This window comes from Ischnura elegans, chromosome 2 (genome assembly GCF_921293095.1).
Source record: "Ischnura elegans chromosome 2, ioIscEleg1.1, whole genome shotgun sequence".
Classification (NCBI taxonomy): Eukaryota; Metazoa; Arthropoda; class Insecta; order Odonata; family Coenagrionidae; genus Ischnura; species Ischnura elegans.
The window spans coordinates 102,701,124-102,726,443 of record NC_060247.1 but is presented as its reverse complement, the minus strand read 5'-3'; the positions used below and the strand labels follow the sequence as shown (position 1 = coordinate 102,726,443).

The following is a 25,320-nucleotide window of genomic DNA, read 5'->3' as shown; positions in this document are numbered from 1 at the left end:
TTTAATCACAAATCGAAACCATGGTAGAATGCACACGTTGTGAGATCACATATTATACATATACAAAAGTTGACAGTTAAAAATGTTTCACCAGTGATTCATGAATTGGTGCTGCTTTTAATATGGGAGTGCATTGTCATGATTAACAACTGAAATAGCAGCTATAGTTCTCCACAGCAAGAGAAAGGCAAGCAGTGCCTAAGAGAGAAATTCATGACTAAAGAATTGGTTTCTTGCCCAAGATGCTTTCATGAGACTGTCTGAATATCGAGTTAATTCTCATACATTCATTCAAAGAATAAATGCTTGTAAAACATCTAAACACTTCCATTTTTCCACATTTAAAATAAGTGTAAATCTTAACAAATCAATCTCTGGTTCTAAACCATGTAAATTCAGTTGTATTGGCCAACGTTTCGGAAAATGACTTGTCTTCCATTTTTAAGGCACGCTACTCAATGAATGTCCAATTTCACATGTGTTACTCAAAGTGCATACCTTGAAAATGGAAGACAAGTCATTATCCAAAACATATGGCAATACGACTGAATTGTCAAAATCAAAATCGTTTAAGTATAAATCTATTTTCACAGCCGCAGAAGGACAGTAAAGAGTTTATTCATCCTTGAGCAAAATACCTTTCTAAGCAGCAACGCTATAAAACTAATAATCAAAATTTCAAAAAAACTAAGCATCACTAAAAAGCAGAAAGATTTAAGAACATCTCTCGCAATAGGATGAGAAAAGACAGATATTCAAACATGATATCTGGTGTATTGTCATTGCAGCAGCATTAATCTGGCTCAAAAAAAAGTTAATTATATTATGCTTCACCACACTAACACACTTAATGCAGGAAAGCACAGTTAATAGGGGGAAAACGAGGGGCTTCAAAAAGGTATCCTGAAAAATAGTGGCAATATGAGATTCGGCCTTGCCTGCTCCAGCTTTTTGCACAGCTTTTCAGGCCAGTCTTGGGGAGGTGGACTCTCAGGGCAAAATACATAGTCCGCCTCGCTGGTGAGCGCCGCCACTATGGATAGGTACCTGTTCCAAAGCAGCAAGTCAGATAGCAAAAGGAATGAGGTATAGGAAAGCACATCTCCCCGTAAAGCACCAAAGCCGATACTTTTGGATGCAGACACAATGGCTTCTCAGCCAAAAATTATCGATTTTGTGACACAAAGACAATTTTCACCCAAACACCTGTTAATCCACATCCCTGGCAAAAAAAAGAAATAGAGTCAAACAAGGTAATTCAAGCCAGAATCGAGGTGAAATTTTTGAATACATAATTGGAATTTTTTAAATATATGCAGTTACAAAAACACTTATTGAACAATAGCATCTGTAAAGATATTTATTATGAAAAAATATTGATCATGAATGGTTTATTTGCTTCAACTAAAAAGTTCATTTGCATAAATTTTTTTTTGGAATCAAGATGCTGTACGTTTGGTTTCAGAAGTTCCAAGCATTGGTGATTTGAAATATTAGAATTTTCAACTATCTAAGTTCCTCTGCCTTTGAAGAGTACATATTGAGCAAAGACAAATATTTTCCACTATGAATTTTGTTAGTGAATACTTTTGAGTTAATGTCATGTCTTCCGATGATTACTTCAGAGATCAGTTCATCATTTTTGATAATTCATTTTCAGCACTTGTCATTAATAATTCAAGTGTCAATGATCCCTGTAAACTTTTTCACGTATGTAATGGCTTATCGAAATAGCCATGAGATATTACTGATCTTTTAAATACTAAAATCCTGTTCAAGTTTTAAACAAATCGGATTTTCAAGGCATTCAACCCTATTTTTACGCAGATAGCTATTGAAATTTTTAACGTATTTTGTATGCAAATTCTGAGGAAAGCAGACAAGGGGAAACATCGGCACTAGAGTTCAGATAAAAATCTGGTAAATATTCAGTGAAAAGAAAAGTTGACTCAATGAAAAAAAATACACACAAGAGAGAAATTTGATGATTCCCAATATATTAAATCCATGAATAAAATACCAACTTGTAGAATGAATTTATCACATTTATCCAAAATTAAAATTAAAATTGAAACATCACAGAAATGGTCAACTTGTTAAATATACTAATGGTGAACAAAAACTGCAGCATTTAATAAATAAATACATGTACAGTGTAATTATTATATGCAATCAATTCAAAATGTCTACATACGTAACAATTTCAATGGTTAAGCTAAAACCCACCCTTGACTAATACCAAATCTTCTTAGTGATGAGATGATATAAATTCCTAAAACAAAATATGTAACTGGAAAAAGATGAATCATGACTAGTGAAACTATAAGTTAATAGAAAAATTAAAACCACAGCCACAAAATAGCATATCATTCTATCTTGGGTAAAGGCTTAAAACTACAATTTCACCACCTCAATTTCATTAAAAGAAATCAAAATTTTTAAAGGCAACAAAAGAATCTTGAAAACAGCATTAAACGTAAGGCACAACAATCATATTAGGTGTAATGTAACAACTATTTCAATGGTTGGTTTCAAATTACAATTAGAACACATGATTTCAAACTAGAGCACTAAGGCTTTAATTATGATGGGCAACAAACTAAATTGAACAAATGATTTATGATGGGAATTATGAGTAATAGGAAGTAGCCACTTGCCGGTAAAAATAAAGAGTTCTGCATGGGGAAATTGTGTTAAAATAATTAACAGAGATGATGAAATTGAGCTCCGATAAAATTTGGGGGGAGTGGAATATCAATTCCCTAATAAAAATATGCAAAAATAATTATTATTTGAAATACACCCAAAACTGTTTTTTCTTTGTTTGACTAGTTTTGCAGGTTCTTTACGACCTGATTACTTCATCATACAAGCAACATATTCACAAGCATTGCATGGAATAAATAACTTTGCATTCAATCACATACAAAGGCACAGAGTCATTAAGACGAAGGATTAAATCTTTAGGGAAATAATTGTTCAGCTTTACTGGGAATCAAACCTTGATTTCAAAACTGACAGGTATGACAATCATTACACTATGAACCTATCTTCTTCCTAGACAAATTTCAGATTATATTTTTTTAGTCGACACGGTATTATGGTGTGGTGGAAAGTCCTCATGACTGCATGGAAGATATATGTGGTGGGGGAAATATAGCTTTAGAGGAGAAAAGCCAGTTCAACTGTGGGTACATGTATTTGTTTGACTTAATTTCCTTGGAGACAGAATAACTAGGCCTTTACACCAAGGAGGCTGACAATAAGTAACGATGGGTGATCAAAAATATCCATGCCTTTGTCCAACCTCTCGGGACTCGAACCCAAGACCTTTGGTTTAACAGGCGAAGACTTTACCCCACCCCCATTGAGGCTGGAAAATAACTTACAAAATATGTCTCCCGTTCTAAATGAGGATTTGACACAAACACCTCATATGGAAAAACTACCCTGCAATTTATCTCCAAGGAATGTTACTGAAGGTGGTGTAACTAGTTACTACTTGACTGTTAATTGTGATATCCTGGTTCAAAACCAAGGCAAACTAAATGACCTTTTCAGAGGACATTTTATCCTTGGCATTCGTGACTTTGCACCTCAGCAGGCAACTGTGCACTAAGTTACGAGTTCCATGAAGTATATTGGAACATGTTGTAAGCATTATTTTTTTGGAAGTTTAAAAGTGTTGTTAGGGTCAAATTTGACCAGAAACACATATTAACCATTTATGTGGTTCTGGCCAAGCCAAATAAGTTTTCTCAGCAAAGTTTATCCTTGAAACTGGCAGTATTTTTCCAAGTCACGTAAATCCCACTCTTTCAGCTAATGTTAACAAACTAACATCAGAAATTTCGATCATTAATCTCCCTCACCCAATCAATTCATTATGCCACCCGCAATCATGTGCAACCCTATAACATTCTGTTTGATTGAGAATATGGACTAAAACCCACTACACAGTCAATCAAGCTATGTTTACCCCCATGAACATCACTACATCAGTTCTAGTCATCTAATCAAGATTTTCAAAAACCAGGAACAGAAGCCAGCCAAATATTTTTTATTCATAAATCCTTTTCAGTAGCATGCAAATATGTTAATGCATATGCACTCAGCAAGTGTGTCTATGAAAATAAAGGAAATATAGCCCAAAAAAATTGAATACGTAGAGTTTCTTCATTACTAAGAATGTGTTTTCCAATAGTTACCCGACTTTAAAATGATGAATTATATGCCAAAAACACAAGAAACTTAATTTTTCTGATAAATGAATGTGCGTATTAACTTGTTTACAATTTCAGCACACAACTTGAGAGTTAACCGAAATACCCAATGAACAATGTGATGAAAAATTATCAGCTTAGGAAGGAACTGATTTGAACAAATGTTTTGTTGAATGTTAGTGACTATAATCCAACCCACCAATAAAGGGGCATAAATAAGCTTTCTACTGTTATGTGTATTCTCTATTTCATGCAATAGATATAGCCTAGTAAAATCATGGCGATACTCTGGATAAACTTAATTTTAGATTGGACTTAACTTATACAAATAGAAGGTTTTCCTAAAATAAATACACACAGATAAACATATTACGAATTTACACAGTATGTTGATGATTAAATTTGTTTCAGTGCCATATATCCACAATTAACCATAGTTAATTTAATTTACCAATCATGTATGGCGTCTAGAGACTAAAATATAAGATACATTTTGAAGAAAATCCACAGACAGGTGAAAAATGAATAAATAATGCCAGCAGGGTCTTACCCACAGTGCCTTCCCATGACTTCCATAATGAATGTACGCTGGTGAGAGTAAGCTGTAGATACGATAGCATCAGTAGCTTCTATGATGCGATGCAAAGCAGAGTCTGTGCCAATGGTCATGTCAGTACCACAAAAGTCATTGTCAATAGACCCTACCATCCCTGCTATGTGAAGATGGCTGTATTTTTCTCGAGCTTCTTTAGTAATTTCACCTAAAAATCAAAAGGAATGCTAATGATGAAATTATAGCAACTAAGGTGTTTTGCTATAGGTATGACAAAACTACTTGGGGAAAAAAATTAATAAAATAAAGATTCGAGAAACTAAAAAAATAACTTGAGCACCTGTAAGCATGATAAGTACATAAAAAAACAGGGAAAAATGCAAGGAGCCGTTTAAAAATGTACAACGCTCCCTACCCTCTAAATGATCCAGGGAAACAAAAGTGCACAGATAATGGTTGAAGAAATAAATGTCAAATATAATTTTTTATACAAATACATAGATACAAAGCAATGAAGTCAAAGCTGGTTGCAATTCAATATATGTAGGAGCCAATAAAAAAAAAAACTTTGAAAAGTCACACTGCATAGTTAAAATTTAAAAGCAGCAGTAAAATTAAGAAAGCAATGTATTCATAAATAATACCAAACTGCAAGAAAATAATAATGCTTACATCTACATATGTATTCCTGACATTGACTTCATTCAAAAGGTGCTACAGAGAGTTGATCTAGTTTATGTAAACGAAAGATATGCTCAAATTTTTTAGTCAGGATTTGATGAGATTTTGTATGATAATATTCAAAGACAAGGAAATCCATGACTGAGAACAAAAAAAAATCAGGGTAAAAGAGGAGTGGGTAGATGAAATTTTTGCATTACAGTTAAGTCCTCGACATACAAACATGATGCGTTCAGAGACCTTGTTTGTAAGTAAAAAAAAAACCTAACCAAGGTATTGAAAAGAGTAGTTATGCTGCAGAATGCAAAGCTACATTACAATTTTGCATTAACTTATGATGGTGACAAACTCATCTAGCTGCACATACAATGCGACTGGAGCCGAAAAAAATTTGCTGCCGGCGGAAAGGAAGAACAGGCGAAATGCTGAACAGTTCCTGACTTCACTGAAGTTTATAATTGAGTTTCTCTACATCACATGACATTGCATTGGACGACCTCAATGATGCCAAATTTGAAATTTTGGGCACGCTTGAATTTTTGAATGTTCTATCTTTGAAAGTTCGTTTGTTAAATGTTCGTACACAGAGGACTTACTGTATTACCAATCGTTGAGTTTTTGATGCATTGCTTAACTACAGCAGATGATATTATATGGAAAAAAGGGTTATAGGCACCAATACCTGTCATTCCATAGCATGTCATTACAATGCTAAAATAACAGAGTGAATATAAAATATAGCTAAAATTTGGGAATTTTACAGTAGTGAAAAAACAGTCCTTAATTACGGTACACATGCTATGGCAAGGAAATATAACCATCACATAATCAAGACTGAACAAATACAAGGGGCCAGGAAAATGACATAAGAAAAAGGGTTTGAAGTTTTTCATTTGAGTTAAAAAAAGTGATACATATGTATCATCAGATAAGATAAAAACCATACAAATAATTAAGATCACCGCTAATGGTCATTCTTAATTTTAACATCTAAAAAAAGTCTATTTGTCTCTCTTAGAACCAAACTTTCCCATTCTTTCATATCCTCTAATCAAGACCTACAAACCACATGTTGGATTTAGTGTGATAAACATTTAATGATTTCTTCCTTATAAAGAAGAATAAATATCAAATTAAGCAATATTTAACCAATCTATAAGTTACACCATTGTCAAAGAGTGTACAATAAGTACTAATGAAGCACAACACATTTCACTTCATATTCATCAACAGCAAAGGGTCTAGCAGGTTAAGATGGTGAAAAGTGCCCCCCGAGATTTTGAAAAATAAAAAATATACACATAAAGTGCATCCAAAATAATATGTTTCCCCAAAGTTTCAGGCCTCAACAATGGAAAATAACTCTAAAAAAATTGAAACACGATTTTTAGTTTTTTAACTATATCTCCAGTATTTATTTCTTTAAAATCGTTATCGTGATTTTAAAATGTAAATACAGTTACGTTTTACCATCCTGATTTTTTTCAAAAATTTTTTATCCAAAACTCAACTTTTACATAAGTTTGAAATTTTCAAAATTAAATTAAAGAATTTAGGAAACAATAGTCACTCTGAAAAAAATATATGTTGTCACCCCTACCCTGAAGTATAATTTAAATTTTTTTCAGATTTTTAAAAATTGGTGGAACACGGTCAAAAACACGAATAACTGCTTCATGCCATTTGCATCTATGTATTCCAAAAGGATATTTGATTTGATTGTTGAGAGCAACTATTGTTGATCAGTTTCTAATATTATTGAGTAAGAATAAACATTAACATGAACAATGCCTATCACACTTAGATTGATCGTAATTATTTTTTATAACCATACTGTTAAACTTTAATCTTCATTCGGGAGCAATGGATCTGACAGACTCTGCGCTTTTCTTGCCAATAGGTGTCATAGACCTTTTATACTCATAGTATCTGTTTGCTTTCTAATGCTACATGCAGCCTTTTGGTTTCCACATTTATGCCAACATATCAGTTAAGAATTTTATGGTTAATGCCAGCAATAGGCTTTCCCTGCCAAGCATAATTAAGCAAAATAATGGTAAAATAAAGCGAAATAAAAACTTGATCGGATATATAATATATCCTTGTATTATACATAACAAATTTTAATTAATTTAAGTGTTAGACTACGCTAATAAAGGCGCTTATGAGTTTAAAGACGAACTACTGAGCCGCGCTAAGAGTTATTTATGTTATTTTACATCTTTGCCTGCTAGGCAAATTGCGCCTGAACACAGCAATTCCAATACTGCGCCTGACGAAAGGTTAAGTTAGCCCCCACGCTTCTACAAATACGTCTGCCCAAAATGATTTTTAAGAATGATCTCCTGACTCTAATTAACTATGTATTTATCACCTACATTTAAGCCAACTTCCTAATAGTATGAGAATATGACTGAATATTCGGGGAAGGGTTTTTGACAAGGCAATGACACCTCCTCATTGTTAATGCCAGCAATAGGCCTTCTCTGATGCCTAATTTCTTAATCAGTGAATGTGAAACAATACGTACGAGTCACGTGCAGCACTGAGAGAGAAAATTATTCGGATAAATTGCTAAGTGAGAGACAGGTTTCCATGAATGTTGATTATAAAAGTCTACATGCGTGTACATTGTAAGAGTTAGTCCAATTCCGTAGAAAAAATAGGGCAGTCGAATAATCTCGTCCGTTGGCACCTGGTATTCACCGAGACGGAAGAGGAACCAGAGACACCACATTCGGAAGGAGCAATGGCGGAATTTCAACTTGAGAAAAGTGCAATTATTGTATTCCAAAGGAACCAGGCAGCTGCCCTATGACATACGAAGTTGAGTCGTAGAGGGTTCCATTTCTAAGTTTAGGAACGCGAAGAGATACGATACCCTATATTAAATAACTGACAGGGTTAGAGATTGTGATGTTAACGATGGTATGACGAAACGTTTATTGTAAAAAAATAAAGAGTGTTTTTCGCCCTTTTCTATGAATGGTATTATATATTGGAGATATTGTTTACAATTAATTTTAAAATGTAATATAAAAAATCATTTTGCAATAAAGCATAGCTACTGCAACATATGACTTCATTTTTAAATTGTATACCCATTCTATTTCTTGGTTTTACAAACATACTGTTAATAACTTCATCGGTAGAGCATTACATTAAAGCCAATATATCTGTTCTAATGGACAGTCATGCCAACAAGGAAACAATATGGATTAAAATGTGTAAGGCGTGGCATTCACTGCAAGGAAAAATCGCACACAAAAAGTCGCTTAACACAGCTTAGTTTATGAAGGAATTTCTTAGGAAATTAGTGACGTGGTCTGGTTCAAAGATATTTTGTGCCGTAAATGGTGTACTAGTATGACTTAGGCCGTTTTACTCCGGTCACATCACTGCGCAATCTTACGTATGTACGAAAGCAGAGTCAAAATTGCTTCGTGTAAAGCGGTGAATTGCTACAACGCACGAGAGAATGTGCTGCCCTCGGAAAATAGGCCCTCCTCTCACTGCAGGCTCGGATTCTCGCAATTTCAACAAATGTTTTCAATACTAACCTGCGCAATGATTTTTCCAGGGAAACGGCCATTATGCATATTCGAAAAGGCGATATACCAATTATCACCGCTTCTGTCATATTCGCGCAGTAATTAGGAATTTAAAGTTTAACAGTATGGTAATAAAAAATAATTACGATCAATCTAAGTGTGATAGGCATTGTTCATGTTAATGTTTATTCTTACTCAATAATATTAGAAACTGATCAACAATAGTTGCTCTCAACAATCAAATCAAATATCCTTTTGGAATACATAGATGCAAATGGCATGAAGCAGTTATTCGTGTTTTTGACAGTGTTCCACCAATTTTTAAAAATCTGAAAAAAATTTAGATTATACTTCAGGGTAGGGGTGACAACATATATTTTTTTCAGAGTGACTATTGTTTCCTAAATTCTTTAATTTAATTTTGAAAATTTCAAACTTATGTAAAAGTTGAGTTTTGGATCAAAAATTTTTGAAAAAAATCAGGATGGTAAAACATAACTGTATTTACATTTTAAAATCACGATAACGATTTTTAAGAAATAAATACTGGAGATATGGTTAACAAACTAAAAATCGTGTTTCAATTTTTTTAGAGTTATTTTCCATTGTTGAGGCCTGAAACTTTGGGGAAATATATTATTTTGGATGCACTTTATGTGTATATTTTTTATTTTTCAAAATCTCGGGGGGCACTTTTCACCATCTTAACCGGCTAGACCCTTTAAGTCTTTCATAGAAATTCTGTTTTAGTCATAAGAGAACAAGGATAAATTCAGCTTTTCCCTGTGAGGTTATAATAATTTTAATAGTGAGCTCAGTCTGAAAATAACATAAGGTAAAACCCTTGGAATGAATCGGATTCATAGGATGGATCGATTACCTATTGGGATTACACATTTTTGGGAACTTTCAGTTCATATATACAACCTATACTTTTTTGAAATGACAATCCAAGGTCAAGATCATGACCTTGGTATGACCACATGTTTTATTTCCTCTCACTTCAAGGTCAATGATAATTCAGGAATTTCATGACCCTATTGCCTGCATATAATTTTAATCAGAGACATATTCTATGCATGGAAAAGGCACAAGACTTAGCAAAAGGGATGCCTGACATGGAGAATATCATGGGAGCCCAAATTATTTTTTGCAGATAAAATACATATTTTTTTAAAAGCTTAGCAAATTATCTTATTGACCTCTTTCCCGATTCAGTAGAGATAGAGAATTTAAGGAGACCCGTATTTTTCTATTATTCCACCCAACGCCTATTGCTAAATCTACATATGTATTTGCACTAAAAAATCGACTATTTCCCAGACAAATTGATGACACCCTCGTCCCCTGCAAAGTGTTGCTGTTTCTTTCATCAAAAGTGTGCACCAACTTACATGCTTTCTTATTTCAGAATTACATGTGAGAGACTGACTCGGGAAGATTTTTTTCATCGCAGCCTACTTTTTCCTTCGATCAAAAAAATTCTTTAAATGAATTGTGATTTTGGGTCTGAATGAATGACCTCATACTTAGAGAATACAACTCATCCACACATACTTTTTTCTCCAACTCAACTTTAAGGAAAGTAGAGGTCAAACGAACAGAGCTGGATTGACACCCCTGGGGCCTTGTAGACAGAGCAAGTAATGATTCCCCTTGAGCAAATGGGGAGAGAGTGTTGCAAATCATTGAGGTATTAGGGAGAAAAAACTTTCAGGGATCTCTCGGCCAAACCTATAGGTAAGCATAATTAACCTCACAAGCATACTTAATCCAACAATGGTTATATCATAATATATGTTGAACATTACACATAACCTTGAGAGAAAAAAGTATTTGTAACTAACCCTGAGAGAGCAGTTCATCAAGAAGGCTGCCCCATTCTTGCTTGAAGAGATTAGCACCAGTTAAAGATCCATCACCACCGATAACAACCAGATTGGTAATTCCTTTGCTAACTAAATTTTTGGCTGCTTTAAGGCGCCCAGCTCGTTCTCGAAAATCAGAACACCGAGCCGAGCCAATAGCAGTACCTCCCTGAAAAGAAAAGATACTAAATGAATAGAAAGCAGTGATACATTAAAATGAGGTACACATACAAACAAAATATGTATAAGGGATATCACTGATAGTATATAGCATCATCAAACAATATTTCAGATAAGATAAAAGGAGCAATTGAAACAACGAAATAAAAAGATCTTTTTGAATATAGTCAGCAGTGAACTAATTCTTAACACAGAAATACAAAATTAGTACAGTAGAAACCTTTAAGTGCAAGAAGCCATACTCAGAGAACAGAAAAAAGTTCCAAATGGAAGCATGTAACAAAGAATAATCTGTGTATCTTTGAGAGAAAAAGTCTTCAATATAATCTTCTCACAGCAATTATTTTGCTTGCTTTAAAGAATAGGACGGCAAAAGCTAAAATTACATCTTCCTACCAAAGAAATGGATTATTCAGAGACAATAAACATAGCCAAATAACCGGCCACTAACATTAGCTCTTTTTCAATTCAATGAATGGAGGAAGAATAGAGGAGCACATCTGAGAGCATACTATCATTTACAATTATGATCTGCATGACTGTTGGAGCCAGAAAAATACATGACGCTTCCACATATACAGCGATCAAGATAAATTAAGCTCATTAAATTGAACAGAAACAGTAATATACTATCAGTAGTTAAGCTTGAGGAAAAGCTAGGATATTTTCCCAAGTTTAAACACATGATTTTCCTGAGACTGACATACTTCTGTCAAACACAACACTAGCTCTCCACAATAACTACCAGATATTAAAAGGTTTACCTATGACGTTAGTGATACTCTCAAAGCATTCTCCAATAAATGGAAGGATGTGTGAAACAGATCAGTCTATCTCATGTTCTCGGCCTTATTTAAATACATTTTTAACTTAGAGGTCAAAGTCCTTGAAAGGTCATTCACAATGGCCACTAACCATTTACTCATAAAAATGCATCAACTGAAGGCACTGTTATGTACATAACAGGAGTTCTTTTGGTGTTAATATTTGAAAGGTGAACAGGGCATATAATCTGGTATTATTGGAAGACTAAGATTGGAAATTAAATGAAAACTACAACACCTGGCAATCTGAGGAGCAGGTGTCTGAAGAGATTATAATGGGCAAGAATGATGCAATTTATAGGCAATGCAAAAAATTATTCCAACAATCATACAAGAAATCATCTCATTTTGGCATGTTAGAACACTTTAGCCAAAAAACACTTCGTTTACACTGATATCTACGACGCAAGTTCGAAAAAAAACACAGCTACATCACACACTCATGATGAGTATGATCCACATAGTGGACGCAGATGACGAATTCGGTAGATTATTCCGGTAATTTTGAATGCGTACGAAAATTTTTTGGATATCAAGAGTTATCACCGGCTGGCTCTAAATAGTACTTATATCTGGGGTGGTCAGGAATTCCAGTAAACATTGGGTAGGTAATCACATAGGTGCATGCCGGTAAATATACAGCTCTAAGCAAGCTTACCTTGTGAATTATGGAAGATACGGACGACCATGTGGCTTCAACAATATATTTGTCTCCATCTACCATTCCTTGGTAACCCTCTTTAATGAAGTAGACTTTGCATCCCAGGTATATTCCCATGCGAACTACTGCCCTAACAGCAGCATTCATACCTAGAAACATCGTATTATACTGAATGAGTGAGGTATGGATGAGACAAAACAATGAAATTTCACGGCAGTCTATTACTAAAATATAACCCCAAATAAAGGTATGGCTTCATTTCCACAGTTATAGCACATTAAAAAAACTGAAAAACCGACCAAAGAATCAACTTACCCTGGGAATCTCCTCCGCTAGTAAATACAGCTATACCTTTTCCCTTGTGGGACCCCCTCTCTATAAATCGTGTCTTTTCTTCATGCATCTTGTATTTTGGTCGGTCCCTAGGAGTAACCTGAGCGAAGAAAAACTAAATCAGTGGCACAAACACCGATACGGTAATAAAACCATATCAATATGAAAACAAAAACACTTTTTGAATGGGAGAGGGCGTAACAGGGGCGATTGCCAAACCTCTTAGATAAAGGCTGTCAAATAAGAGTGCAGTGGTGGTTGTACCCTGGGGTGCCAAACTGCAAAGGTCGACCGAAGAAGTCCCTGCAGAAGTCAAAGCTTGCGGTCAAGGTGACCTCCAAATTGTCTTTTGTTTTTTGAGTGAGGACATCTACAGGCCCATAAGTGAACCATAATTTCGCGCGGTTGGTTCAAATCACAGAGAAGTCCGATCGCCTGTGCAGTATGCGATTTTATTCGTAAAAATACACGTGATGAATGATTTAAATATTTTAAACAGCTAAATATAATTATTTTTAAATGAATTTATTAAAGTTTATGATGAATAAAGATTCGGCAAAAAATATCCAGTCGATCTGATGACAAGATAAATTAGGTAATATACACGCCGAACTAGAGTTAGAGTTCGTAGATATATCTGCATAAAGAAGTAAGACTTTAATATACTATAATTATATAAAGGAGTTTCTAAATAGATGTCTCGGCCATATTCTACTCACACAGAGACCAAATCCCAAGGCTGGTTTGAATCGGTGATCGTAGAGCCCACCACAGTCTAAAGGCCTGGTTACACGATTAATTTAAACATACGAGTTAATGTCTAAATATAAGAACGCGTGAATGAACACGAAAATTCACCTTGGAATCACACCTTGGAATGCGTTCGTGCAAGTTTATGCACGAACGCATTAACAGAAAATAGAACCTATTCTATAATTTGGTTTATGCATCGTACATATTCTGTTCCGGTCCGCCAAAATCGTGCAAGAATTCACAAATTAACTCCTGCATGTTATAACACGCATATATATAACGTACTGTGTAACCAGGCCTCAATAGAAGACATATGAATTTTAAACACATTAAATTGTTTTTGCGCTACCAGGTGGGGCAAGTTTCTTTCCCTGTTTCACCTCCAACTGCAAGAATATCTGTTTCGCAGGGGTCCGAAGGCTTCGGCCAGAATTTGAACCGGGCACCCTTTGACCAGCCGACAGCTTTATATACTAGGCTACCACGCTCTGTGAAGGTCTCATAGAAAATTTCAAAGTTGGAAATTTACAAATGAGCCCATTTTATCTTTTATTTGTCATGATTCATGAGCACCTTTGTAAATAAATAAAAAACTTAGGAAACTAAATTTTTATGCAAAAATTGTGCAATTAGGGTAGTTTCCTTCATCAAAGAAAACGAAATGCGTTGATTGCGATTCGTTACCCACCATTAGTGTATTCATAATATACAAATTATTTGGTTTTAGAAATCCCAGTTTAGACGAATGTTAATGGAAAATTTTAACCTATTTTGAAGAAGGCCAGATTGGCGGCCATGTGATGCCATTCCACGTGACGTCACAGCGACCTAGATGCTAAACGAATAGTCAGGAGTTTTGAAGATACGTCTCTTTCGGGTAATACACCGCGTGGGTCCATTGTTCTCGCAATGGACCCACGCGGTGTATTACCCGAAAGAGACGTATCTTCATATTCATCGACCCGCGGAAGCCTGCATAAGGAGTCAGGAGTTTTACATCGTTTGAGATTACTAATGCATGCATGAGGCACAGAGCTCAGGGAAGCATCTCTTAATAATCGCCCATTAAAATTGCCTAAGGTGGGAAAGTTTTCTTCTTCTGATAGGATAATAATAATCCTTATATAAGCCAAGCCCTACCTGCTAGCTGGTTACTCTGCTACCTGCTAGCAGCCTGCATCGTAGCGGCGCTTAAAGCCTCGCCCCAAGGTCATCTCACACGGCGGTAGCGGGAACCAGAAATACGTCACACGGGATTTTCCCAGCATTCACACTTAGCCGTCACGTTTTCACGATTAAATGAAAATTTTCACTTTTCATTTAATCGTGAAAAATAGACATCGGCATTTAAAAATCTAAGAGCGTGAAATGCATACTCCAGGAGTAATAATCTTTCGACTTAGGCAATAAAAAATAACAGGAAACCACCCTATTGTAAAATTGAAGTGAATAATTTTCTAATTAATATCCATTTTTGAGCGCCTCTTTCGCAACTAGACATGCCGCAAGCACTAATCCATCCCTAATCATCGTCTCATTTCTTTTTACCGCAAACATTTAGTAAGTATCGCGAGTAAACTATATATTTCAATGTGCCATTATCTCAAGCTATCTTAGAACACCCGCTTAGTTTTCACCTTTTTGAGAATTGATTTTAATTCACATGTATGTTTTTTACGAACATTTAAATTAATTAAATGAATGAAAATAAATAATAAAGGGAAGTTGGAAATAAATAGACCTTGAATTTAAGGTTCGAATCTAGGTGAGAGATGCCCAAATTATTTCTTCCACGTAATGACCTCACTTTACCCGTACACTATTCCCTTGATTATAATTTATATATTCCCAATGGTTCTCTGATGCCATTAGTTTTCTCCAAAGAATCGGCCAAACGAGACCTATGGGGCGCTTATCTCATTTCCATGTTCATCGACCCAATGAGTCTGTGCACTCGTGAAATGGGGTTACAGTATGAAAAAAAAAACACTCAGCTCACACGACCGAGTTACTATAAACGGATAAAGGTCTAAATCATCGAGGAGAATCAAAACAAGTATTCTCTTTGCAGTAAATGTCCTCCATCTGTCTCTCTTCCACAAAACTATCGTAATATGTACTAATGAAAAGTAAATAACAACTTTCAGCCGATGGGTGCGCTTGTCGCCCGGCATTTTAACTTCTAATCTTTGGCACACTGTCTTCACGCGTCCAAATAGTGCAAAAAATACGTTGAGATATAAAATTTATCGATTTAATTTTAAAATAAAAACACCGCAATGTAGTCAATGACTGCTCTCATATTCAACTCCTCATTGTTTCAGAAAGTTATTGGTTAAATTATGAGGCTTTGGCGAAATAGATAATACACGCTATGATCAGATTTGGCTTAAATAAACTACCACTTCAAAAAATCTACGGGAAATGGAATACAGTAATACGGAATTATTATTTTATTCTTATGAAGATGAAATGAATAAAGAAAATTATGGGATATGTGCTCGATTAGAATCGAAAAACAAAGAAGAGAACTAAAAATTAGTGAGTATATTTTCGTGGCAGGACTACAAAGTGATACTGACGGCGGTTGGAGAAGCAGATGGAAAAAAATACCGAGAAGAAAATTGACATTGGGTGATTATGACCATAATCATTGATGTGAAAGTTTCAAATTATTTCAGGATCACTCACAATACTCACTCTCAGACGACCTCGAACATGACTCATCAAAGTGAGCGGTGAATTACCAAAACACTTCGTGAAGTGAGACTATTGATGTTTTCAAAGATTCCTATGATAAATTATGATATGAATGACTAATTTCATTAAGCTAAAATTATTTTAACGATGTAATTTGAGAAAAAACTTTTGATACGACAATTCATTTTTGTCCATAAATTCATATTCGAATATTTCGTTGCATCTCATAAGTGTGTCTGTAAGATAAAGTTGCAGTTATTACATGCAAAATAACACGGAGGAAATCAATTTTGTGACCTAATTTTTTTTTGACGCAACGTCTTTTAATCGATAAAATACTTGGGGATTTTAACAATTTCAAGATTCATATTTCATGGAGAATGAAAGTTTTAGATTTTTTTCCGCGTATTTCTCACTCACGCCTCCAAATATTTTCTCCAGCATCTCAATATTTCTTCCCAGATTGAACGATAATAAACTGGAGTAAGCCTTAGGTAAACAATCCCGGATATCCAGTCAATACCTACTCATATCTGGCGGGTAGAGATAAGCGTCGCCGAAACATTACCACAAGATAAACTCCATTCATGAAAATGCCAGGTGCTTATTTTTCCCAAAGTCATTGACGAAAGCTTGAGATTGGTTTAAATGATCCCTCATTCAAAATTGGTTTAGAACATTTTCATGAGTATAAAAATTGAGCTGGGTTCTCATGCCATCTAATCTGCGGAACGAGCGGAAAGCGGATAAGCATATGGTCAATCATTATTATCCACTTAAAAGGTAGGTTAAGGTTGCCTAAATCGCACCAATTTTGGAAAAAAACGAATTAAATCAAAAACAAGTGACGCAATATAAGTTTTTAATGCTGCTTTATGTGAGGTGGAATGTCTTCTTCTCTCATAATTTTTGGGGACAGTCAATTCCAAGTTGAACACGTGTATAAAAATTCAATTTCAAACTTATGCAAACGATGCGATTTAGGCAACCGGTTTCCCAAAATCGCATCACTGGAGGCCAAAATTAGGAAATAATATTTCAACGAAAATTAGAGGCAGACAGGCAAGTTATTTAAGGTTATGTTTTAGATCTCATAACAGAGCAAACATGTACATTAAAATACCCGTAAACTAAGGAACGAAAAAATTAAGTAAGTCATATCTTTGACATTAATTATAGGTGTTATTTTTTTGCTTGATAAAAAACCCTGCAATAATTGGAAAAAATGTACAAGTCTTTTGTAGAAGTGTTTATGCTTTAGAATAGTCATTTCACGGCAGCTTTTTTTAAGACTTCTTACATCGCACAGGTTTAGAGAGACGTGCGATATGGGAGCGACCAGGGGCGCAGCTAGGAATTAAGGCTGGGGGGGGGGGGGTTTAGGTGCAACTAATACCGGGGCGTGTGGGGCATGGAATACCCACCAGGATAAGCGGTAGGAACGAGATTAATAAATTGCGGAATTTTGTAGATAAATGGTTCAAAATGGTGAGTTTTACGGCTTTCTGAGGGATATTTTATTAATCCTTACAATATTATATTAATAAAATCAATCAAATTAAGTAAAATGGGTTAAATTAAAAAAATTCTCTGAGCTCTGGGGTGGGGGGGGGGTTATCCCCCAAAACCCCCCTCGCTGCGCCACTGGGAGCGACTGCCATTTTATATGAAATCATTTACACTGCCTAAACAAGTGATCATTCCACGCCGTTAATAGCACTAAATGAAACACAATAGACTTCAAAAATATGAGATCTAGCTTAAACTACGTGAATATTCCTTATTTGTTTTCAATATTCTTGTGAAAAGACGAAAGAAATAGCAGAAGAGACACTTCTTCTCTTAATACCTACGCACATAACTTGTCACTACACTGGTGGCCACAATTGAAATGTGGTATGCTTGGTGATGCAGGGTGTTCTAAATGAAGCCATTAGAATGCATTCATATCTAATACTTTGTTTTCTAGGATGGTGGTGCGATATGGGAAGCGGTGCGATTTAGGCAACTCTCCCCTGTATCCACCGACCGCTTTCCGTTTGATGCATTACAAATGTGATAAATTCATTTTCCTTTTCCGTAATTTCCACCGTAGTTCTTGTGAACCCAGCTGAACCTTCTTAGTATTACACGAAAGGCAACTGGATGAAGTTAGCAAATGTTCGCGTTCAAAATTATCCATATATAGCAAAGTTCTCGTACTGTCTACGTGCAGACAAGGGGAAGAGCCTAATAAATTTATTCTGACGCCTTGTCATTGTTTGGTTAACATTGCGAATGCAACCACTATATTGTTTTCACTAATTTTGGTGAAATGTATGGTACTTAAATATACTCGGGAATGGATTACACTGTTTTCAGTCCATGCAATAGCATTAGAATTTGAATGGAAAAATAACTTTTAATTAACACTATCATTACTAAAAGAGATTTACTTCCGAAAATTTGCTCGGCAATAAAGCTCAATCTAGTTGAACTTGGTGGAACGCACAACTGAGGATGAAGCAATCATTGGACTCTATACGCAACAATATTTATGCTATGAATCTCCTTTTATATTCTGATAGAGGTGATACTCTTCAGTAATGAATCATGTACAGTTTGTTAACAATGAAGACATTATTTCGGCGTAGCGTTAGTAATAAAAACATATGGAATAAAAATGTGTACTTATACAACAGAAGATATCGTACTCCAGCTAATTTTATATGCATATCTTTTATCGATTGTCTCTGGTGGTGTACGTTGAAAACTATTCTCAGCGCTCTTAAAGGTGGGGAAGAAGTGGGGAAAAACACCAGGCTCATAAATATCTCAGCGCGGCCCGGGTGTTGATAAATTAATTTATTATTTTTACACAGTGTAGCGCAGTTACTTCGTCACTTGGCAGGAATAATTAATATTTTTATTAATTCATATTACTAAAATAAATACTTTATTCTGCACTCGGGGAAGAGTTAATTTCTATTATTTGGTGTGTATGTACCTATGTTATTCATTTGAAACATTTTAACATGCATTTGATATTAATCTATATTTTATAATATTTCTTGACAAATGGGGTGATGTCGCATTCTCTCAAAAGGCAACAAATCCCCACCCCCCACGGCAGATGGCATGCATTTTAAAATCCCTTCCAAATTTTTCATTTCCCTTTAAAATTTAGAATCCCTCGGCCCCCAAATTATATTTGTGTAGCGTAACTTACGGTGGGAAACTTGGGCGGCCCTGCTTGATAATAATTTTCACGTTAATAAACATTGTATGTATTCCACCAATTTATGCTAACGTTCTAATTGTATATCATTAAAGTCGGTTAAAGTTCTGAGGTAAATTTGGGGAACTGCTGGTAAATTATGTATACTTTAAATTATAATGGATTGAGGTAGAATTGAGAATGAATGACGAGTCGGAATCCAAAACGTCGGCCTTCTTAGAATATCTTACCAGCGCGGAAACTCGAGAAAAGTTAATTTATAATGTAGGTAAATTAATATAATTATTTATAATTTTGTTTGTGGATGCAGACTTCTTCATAAAGGTTTAATACTTCTCAAGATGGAATTATGAAATTACTGAAACCACTAAAAAGTTGGCAAAGAATATTAATTATAATTGACCTTACGCAATTAATTAATTTTTTCAATTTTTATTTTTTGCCACACCACCGAAAACAGTGCTGTTTGGCCTTTACAACGGGGTTATTATAAAATTTAACAATTAAACGAACACGAACATTCACGCTCCGGACAGGGGCAACCTACCCTGTGGGACTCGAACTTGCTACCTTAGATTTAGGCGATGACTTTACCCCGTCCTCACCGAGGCAGACGAATGCGAATCATAAAAAAATGGTGAATATTTGCATAAACGATTTTCCGCGTATTTTCTCGTCTTTCGGAAGGGGGGGGGGGGGTTTCGTGGAAGCCCATGCCCAAGCGGAAGGGGGACACGTGCATGATTGGAAAGAGATTTCGGGAGCTTTGGACGCGATGCTATATTGGGCCTCAGACGCGGTCAATCACGGAGGGCAGGGAAAAGAAAGCAGCAGGCGGAAGGAAGACTTCGAGGCCTTGAGTCGTCTGTGGGAGTGCGCGCGGAGAGGAGGAGAAAGAATTCTTTCGGGCGAAGCAGGACTTTTTTTTTGCATGAAATGCGGCGAAGCGAAGAGATTCCCTCGAAGAGATCCCTCTCTCCCTGTCGTCTGTTTGCTTATTTCCCGGTTGTCACTCCGCGCAGAGATTAATTGCCACTAGTAAGCGCTGCGAGTTTTTCAACACGCTCAATGCCCCAGCATTATGAGCCGGCTGTATATTAGAATTTGATGATCGTCATCGTCGTAAATGAACAATCCGCATTTATAAACCTCAAGGATGAAGTTTTCCATGGCAAAAATATTTGGCTGAGTCGGGATTTGAACCCGGATTTCCCAATCAGGCTTGTTTGCCAGTTACACCACCACGACATATTGCCAGAGCGAACTGTATTTTTTAATGGCGAACTTCATCCTTGGTAATCTCTATATTCACAGGCTCAGCTTTGTGGAAGTTCATTTCAATAAATAATGCACATTAATTAATTGATTAATACAAAGTTTGTTCGTTTTATTTATTCATCCTAGGTGTTTATAAATTTGAACCCGTTTGCATGACTGCGTACAAAGCTACTGCTTTGAACAATCCGAAGATAGGTTTGACGAGGCTCCATACTCCTGCCTTCTATTAGCTAACCTCTTCACATTTATGAACATTTGCTATTTCGCATCCTTGATAACTTTTCGTGAATAAATCGGCTGAATTTTGAATGCAGATCATCAGCATCATACGCCAGCAATCCGAATATTGGTTTAATCTGCTCTCCATTCCGCCCTCCTTTCATATAACCTCATCATATTCATGTATTTAATCTTTTATCTATACTCTTTGCCAGTGGCGCAGCGAGGGGGGGTTTAGGGGAATAAAAAACTCCCCAGAGTCCATAGAATTTTAAAAAATGTAATCAATTTCACTTAATTGGATTCATATTACTTATAGAATAGTGTGAGTATTGATAAAATATCCCTCAGAAAGCCGAAAAACTCACCATTTTGAATTATTTAGCTTAATTTTTTTCTGGAGGAGGGCCCCCAGACTCTGCAGTATTAGTTTGGCCGGTTGGGCCTAAAACTCCCCCTAGCCTTAATTCCTAGCTGCGCTCCTGCTCTTTGTAACCTTAAAAAATCGTATATAACACGCTCGAGGCCTTTGCCTTTCTTTCCGTTCATTTATCCTTGGACGAATGCCTTCATCAGACCATCATGCTTAAGGGCCTTATGCACTTGGATGACGCCCTTATAATAAAAAATTAACGTACATACACATTTTATATGCATTAAAACATCTAAATAACGCTAAATTTATAATAATGAAAATAAATGATGAAAAATAAAAGAAATACTCATATCTACCCTTTCCGCAAAAACACGGTAGTGTAAGTGCCTAGCGGTGCCATATGGTAGGTACCACCAAAATGTTTTGCATCATAACATCCCAAATATTAGGCTCACATCAAAAAACCATACTTAATAAGAAATTTAAATGTTATAAAAATCATAGTTACACAAAAAAAATCTTCGAATTATGAGTACATAAGACGCAACTACAGAAAATCGAAATGCTTGCACGAAAAATTACGTTTTTTTCGGGTAATTGAAAATTCTCAAGTTTCAAACGGCTCTAAATGTGTTAATTTCAGCTTTAAAAAAGCAAAAATTTCGGAAAAATATAAACAAAAACATTCTTCTTTTGTTTTAAGCTCTCATAAACCCAAATAAATTACGATAAGTGACAAAAAAGTCACGTTTAGCATTTCGCTATCGGCTGGTACCATATGGTACCGCTAGGCGTTAACTGGTTATTGTAATTTCCAGTTTATTTGTTCCGACTTGTTCCTTGGGTTTCATAAATTCTCTTCCTTTTGAAAAAAAAACCTAAAATAAAAGGATGAGACACATCGGCCACATAATGAAGCATGATCAGATATGATGAGAAAATTAGGATTAAATTTTCGAAGAAGTTATTGTTAGGATTGGTTTAAGAAGTAGGGCTAAAATCCGAGGGCGAAAAGGAAACATTTCAGATAATAACATGAGGAATTATGTGCTATTATCCCCATCTCAAATGCTCGTAGTAAAACTCTGAATTGCTTTCAAAACTTTGGTTTTGATTTGAGGTGAGTCCGGCAAAGGTTACGGTCCTCCATTATCTTGAATACCTGAATTTCATGCGGTTAATAGATGAGGTCTACCCTCATTTACCAAGCTATCATTCGTATACATATACTCTGAGGGAGTAATCACTCATCTAACGCATTGGAAAGTGGCGGGTCAAAATAATCACGATAAAATTTACAAGGGCAAAGCTACGCGCGGTGGAAGTATTTTTTCGGTCCAGTTCTTCACCTTAATTATTAAATACTCAATTATTAAACTTCTTATGAATTTGTAGCTGAACTGTCCACGGAGAGCATTCTCTAACTTCGTGAATCAGCCTGAAGCTAGATTTATATAATGAGTTACGTTTGTGCGTGTGGATGCTTGCATGTGCTTAAATGGAAACATCACTCCTGCTGGACCGGTGGTAATTTGTTTTTTGTTTCGCGGTGTATAATTAGTTTCAAACACGCGCTATTATCTCGATATTTTAAGAGCACAGGCAGTCGATTCTTTCCAAGCTTTGCCAGAATCTCAAATATGAGATGTTTTCCCATGAGAAGAAACTGAAGCAAATTTTAAAATTTGAGGCATAGGCAAATCTCGACAAGAATTCACTGAATCGAAATTCAAATTGAATTTTGTGGAGGTAACAAAGTGTATTTCATTATTAATAAGAACTCACTGTATATCATCCGAACATTTTAAGACGAGAAAAAGTTTTAAGAAGTAATTCGTGATAAAAAAAAGAACACCGATCAAGCAAGGGTTGCGTTTAGTTCACCTTTCGCATTGGAAAAAAGCGTGTCAAAATAATTATTATCAAGCTTTTACAAGGACAAAGCTACGCGTGGTGGAATAGTGGCGTAGCGAGGGAGGGGTCCGGGTCCCCCCCCTCCCTGAAATATAGACCACAAACACTGCGATGTAATTTTGAAATTATGCGGAGAGCCCATCTTTTCTAAATCTATTTTGCAATTAATTTTTTCATTGCAAAGAAAATTCCTTATTTGAAAAACTTCGAAAACGGCAAAATGGTTGGATGATGATGGATATTCTCTGAACGTCGAACCGATTTCGAATTCCTGAGTGGAGTCACGTCAAGGGCAGATACAGGGCAAAGAGACGAAGCCTTTTTTCGGGTGGACCTATTTCGCATATCATCGGGGTTAGACGAGGTTAATTCCACTATCGTGAGGCAAGGAAGGAGCACGCGAGTTAAATTGGTCGCGATTTCGCATGTCCCCAAGATCGGCGTCCTCTCCGCATGTATAGCCGTCAAACCTTCTCCGAACACTGACTGAAGAATAGCGAGTAAACAGAGATATAAAAATCATAATCGTTCCCCATCTCGCCAACAGCAAAAAACTATTGACCGGAACAATATCGGAGACATCGATTGAATGCTTGTTTGCTAGGCATGTGACGACACGCCGTGCCGGGTCTAGTGATATAATTCCGTTACATTATAAACTCTAATACTATCAACACATGTCTTTATTTCTGTATAGATAAAAACCATTAGAAAAATAGAGACTAAGATTACTCTGAGAGAGCATAAATTTTCTTAAAATTTTTTCAGGATCAAATATGAGGAGATTATCGCAGAAAAAGTATTAGAAATATATTTTTTTAATTACCTCAAAGATCAAATAGTCTTCTGGGTCCATGTTTGGGTTGATGAAGTTAGATATCCAAAATCAATGCAGGATCAGTACATCGGTGTCATGGGAATCCTTTGGTGCAGCGGGAAGAATCTTAAGGTGAGGACGCACTGATAGTAGAACTTGTTCATGAAGTTCTCATAACTGCAAATGCACTTCGCACGTCAACTGCGTCCAAACACTGACGCCTTATCGCGCGGTTGACTCATCAAGTTGGGAGGAATCCGCTATCGTGTGTTATCCATTTGGCGACTACACTCCCTTGTGTAGAATGATAGACACTCGGTGAGCGCAAGGCATAGATCCTTTGAGCCAGGTGGGGTTTCGTAGGCCTTGGCCACGGTCAATATTGAATTAATGCTTATTGGATTGACATTGATAAAATACTCCGCATTCTTCGCCGTCCGATGAGCGCGAGCTAATCGGATGATGAGAGAGAGAGAAAGCGAAAGTGTGAAAGGCTCAATTATTTTCGCCTTTCAAGGAAAAAAAAAGTCCCCGACCTTTCCGACCTGAAATTTGTGAAAAATGATATTGGTTCGAAAATTTTCATTTAATATTGTCTTCAGAAACATATTTTGTTAGAAGTTAAATTTAAAATGTGTTGCCGGGCATTTGTTTTTGTTTGTTTGTTTATTTATTTAAAAAGTAGAATTTTGTGTTGATTGTTGTCGTAGTAGCCAACTTGAGTGAACAAAAAGCGTACTGTATGAAGACACATTGTGAGAGAGACCAAGAGTTTTTAAACCTTTTAAGATATTTCCATAAATGTTTTGTTAAATCCCGAAAGTCTTTCATTCAAACGATTTATCAATACCACCATATTTCATTAGTAATCATGCTATCGTTTTTATTTGCGTGGGACCATGTCATTCAAATGGATAAGAGATAAATTAATAATGTTTGATCAAGTTAAACTGCGATAAAAGATCTGGAAATTAATAATCAATTTGAAGCCCTTCCGCATAATTTCAAATAAAGAACTTCAAACCGATAAACGGCCATTTTTTCTTGAAACTGAATCACGTTTTCATTCCTGTGGCGGATTCATACAGAGGGCGCGCGCATCCCTTGCGGGACTCCGCATTGCCGAACATTGCAAAACTTTAATTGTAACTTTTTTATATCATAAGATAGCA

The 25,320-nt window shown here is 35.8% G+C and overlaps 1 protein-coding gene across 6 annotated transcripts in view; it reads right to left on the bottom strand.

Annotated features, from left to right (window-relative positions):
- The window catches only part of LOC124154262 (ATP-dependent 6-phosphofructokinase), a 44,187-nt gene extending 19,631 nt beyond the window's left edge, over positions 1 to 24,556 (bottom strand). The window contains exons 1-6 of one of the 6 annotated variants that reach the window (XM_046527870.1): positions 24,158 to 24,552; positions 12,857 to 12,974; positions 12,539 to 12,690; positions 10,856 to 11,045; positions 4,774 to 4,984; positions 939 to 1,047 (exon numbers count right to left, since the gene is read on the bottom strand). In XM_046527870.1, coding sequence (XP_046383826.1) covers positions 939 to 1,047; positions 4,774 to 4,984; positions 10,856 to 11,045; positions 12,539 to 12,690; positions 12,857 to 12,974; positions 24,158 to 24,187 — 810 coding nt within the window. In that variant the 5' untranslated portion in view covers positions 24,188 to 24,552. Of the gene's footprint in view, positions 1 to 938; positions 1,048 to 4,773; positions 4,985 to 10,855; positions 11,046 to 12,538; positions 12,691 to 12,856; positions 12,975 to 13,093; positions 13,224 to 24,157 lie in introns of those variants that run through there. The other 5 variants (XM_046527872.1, XM_046527873.1, XM_046527875.1 and 2 more) reach the window with 5 other exon arrangements.
- Between the last annotated feature and the right edge of the window lie 764 nt (positions 24,557 to 25,320).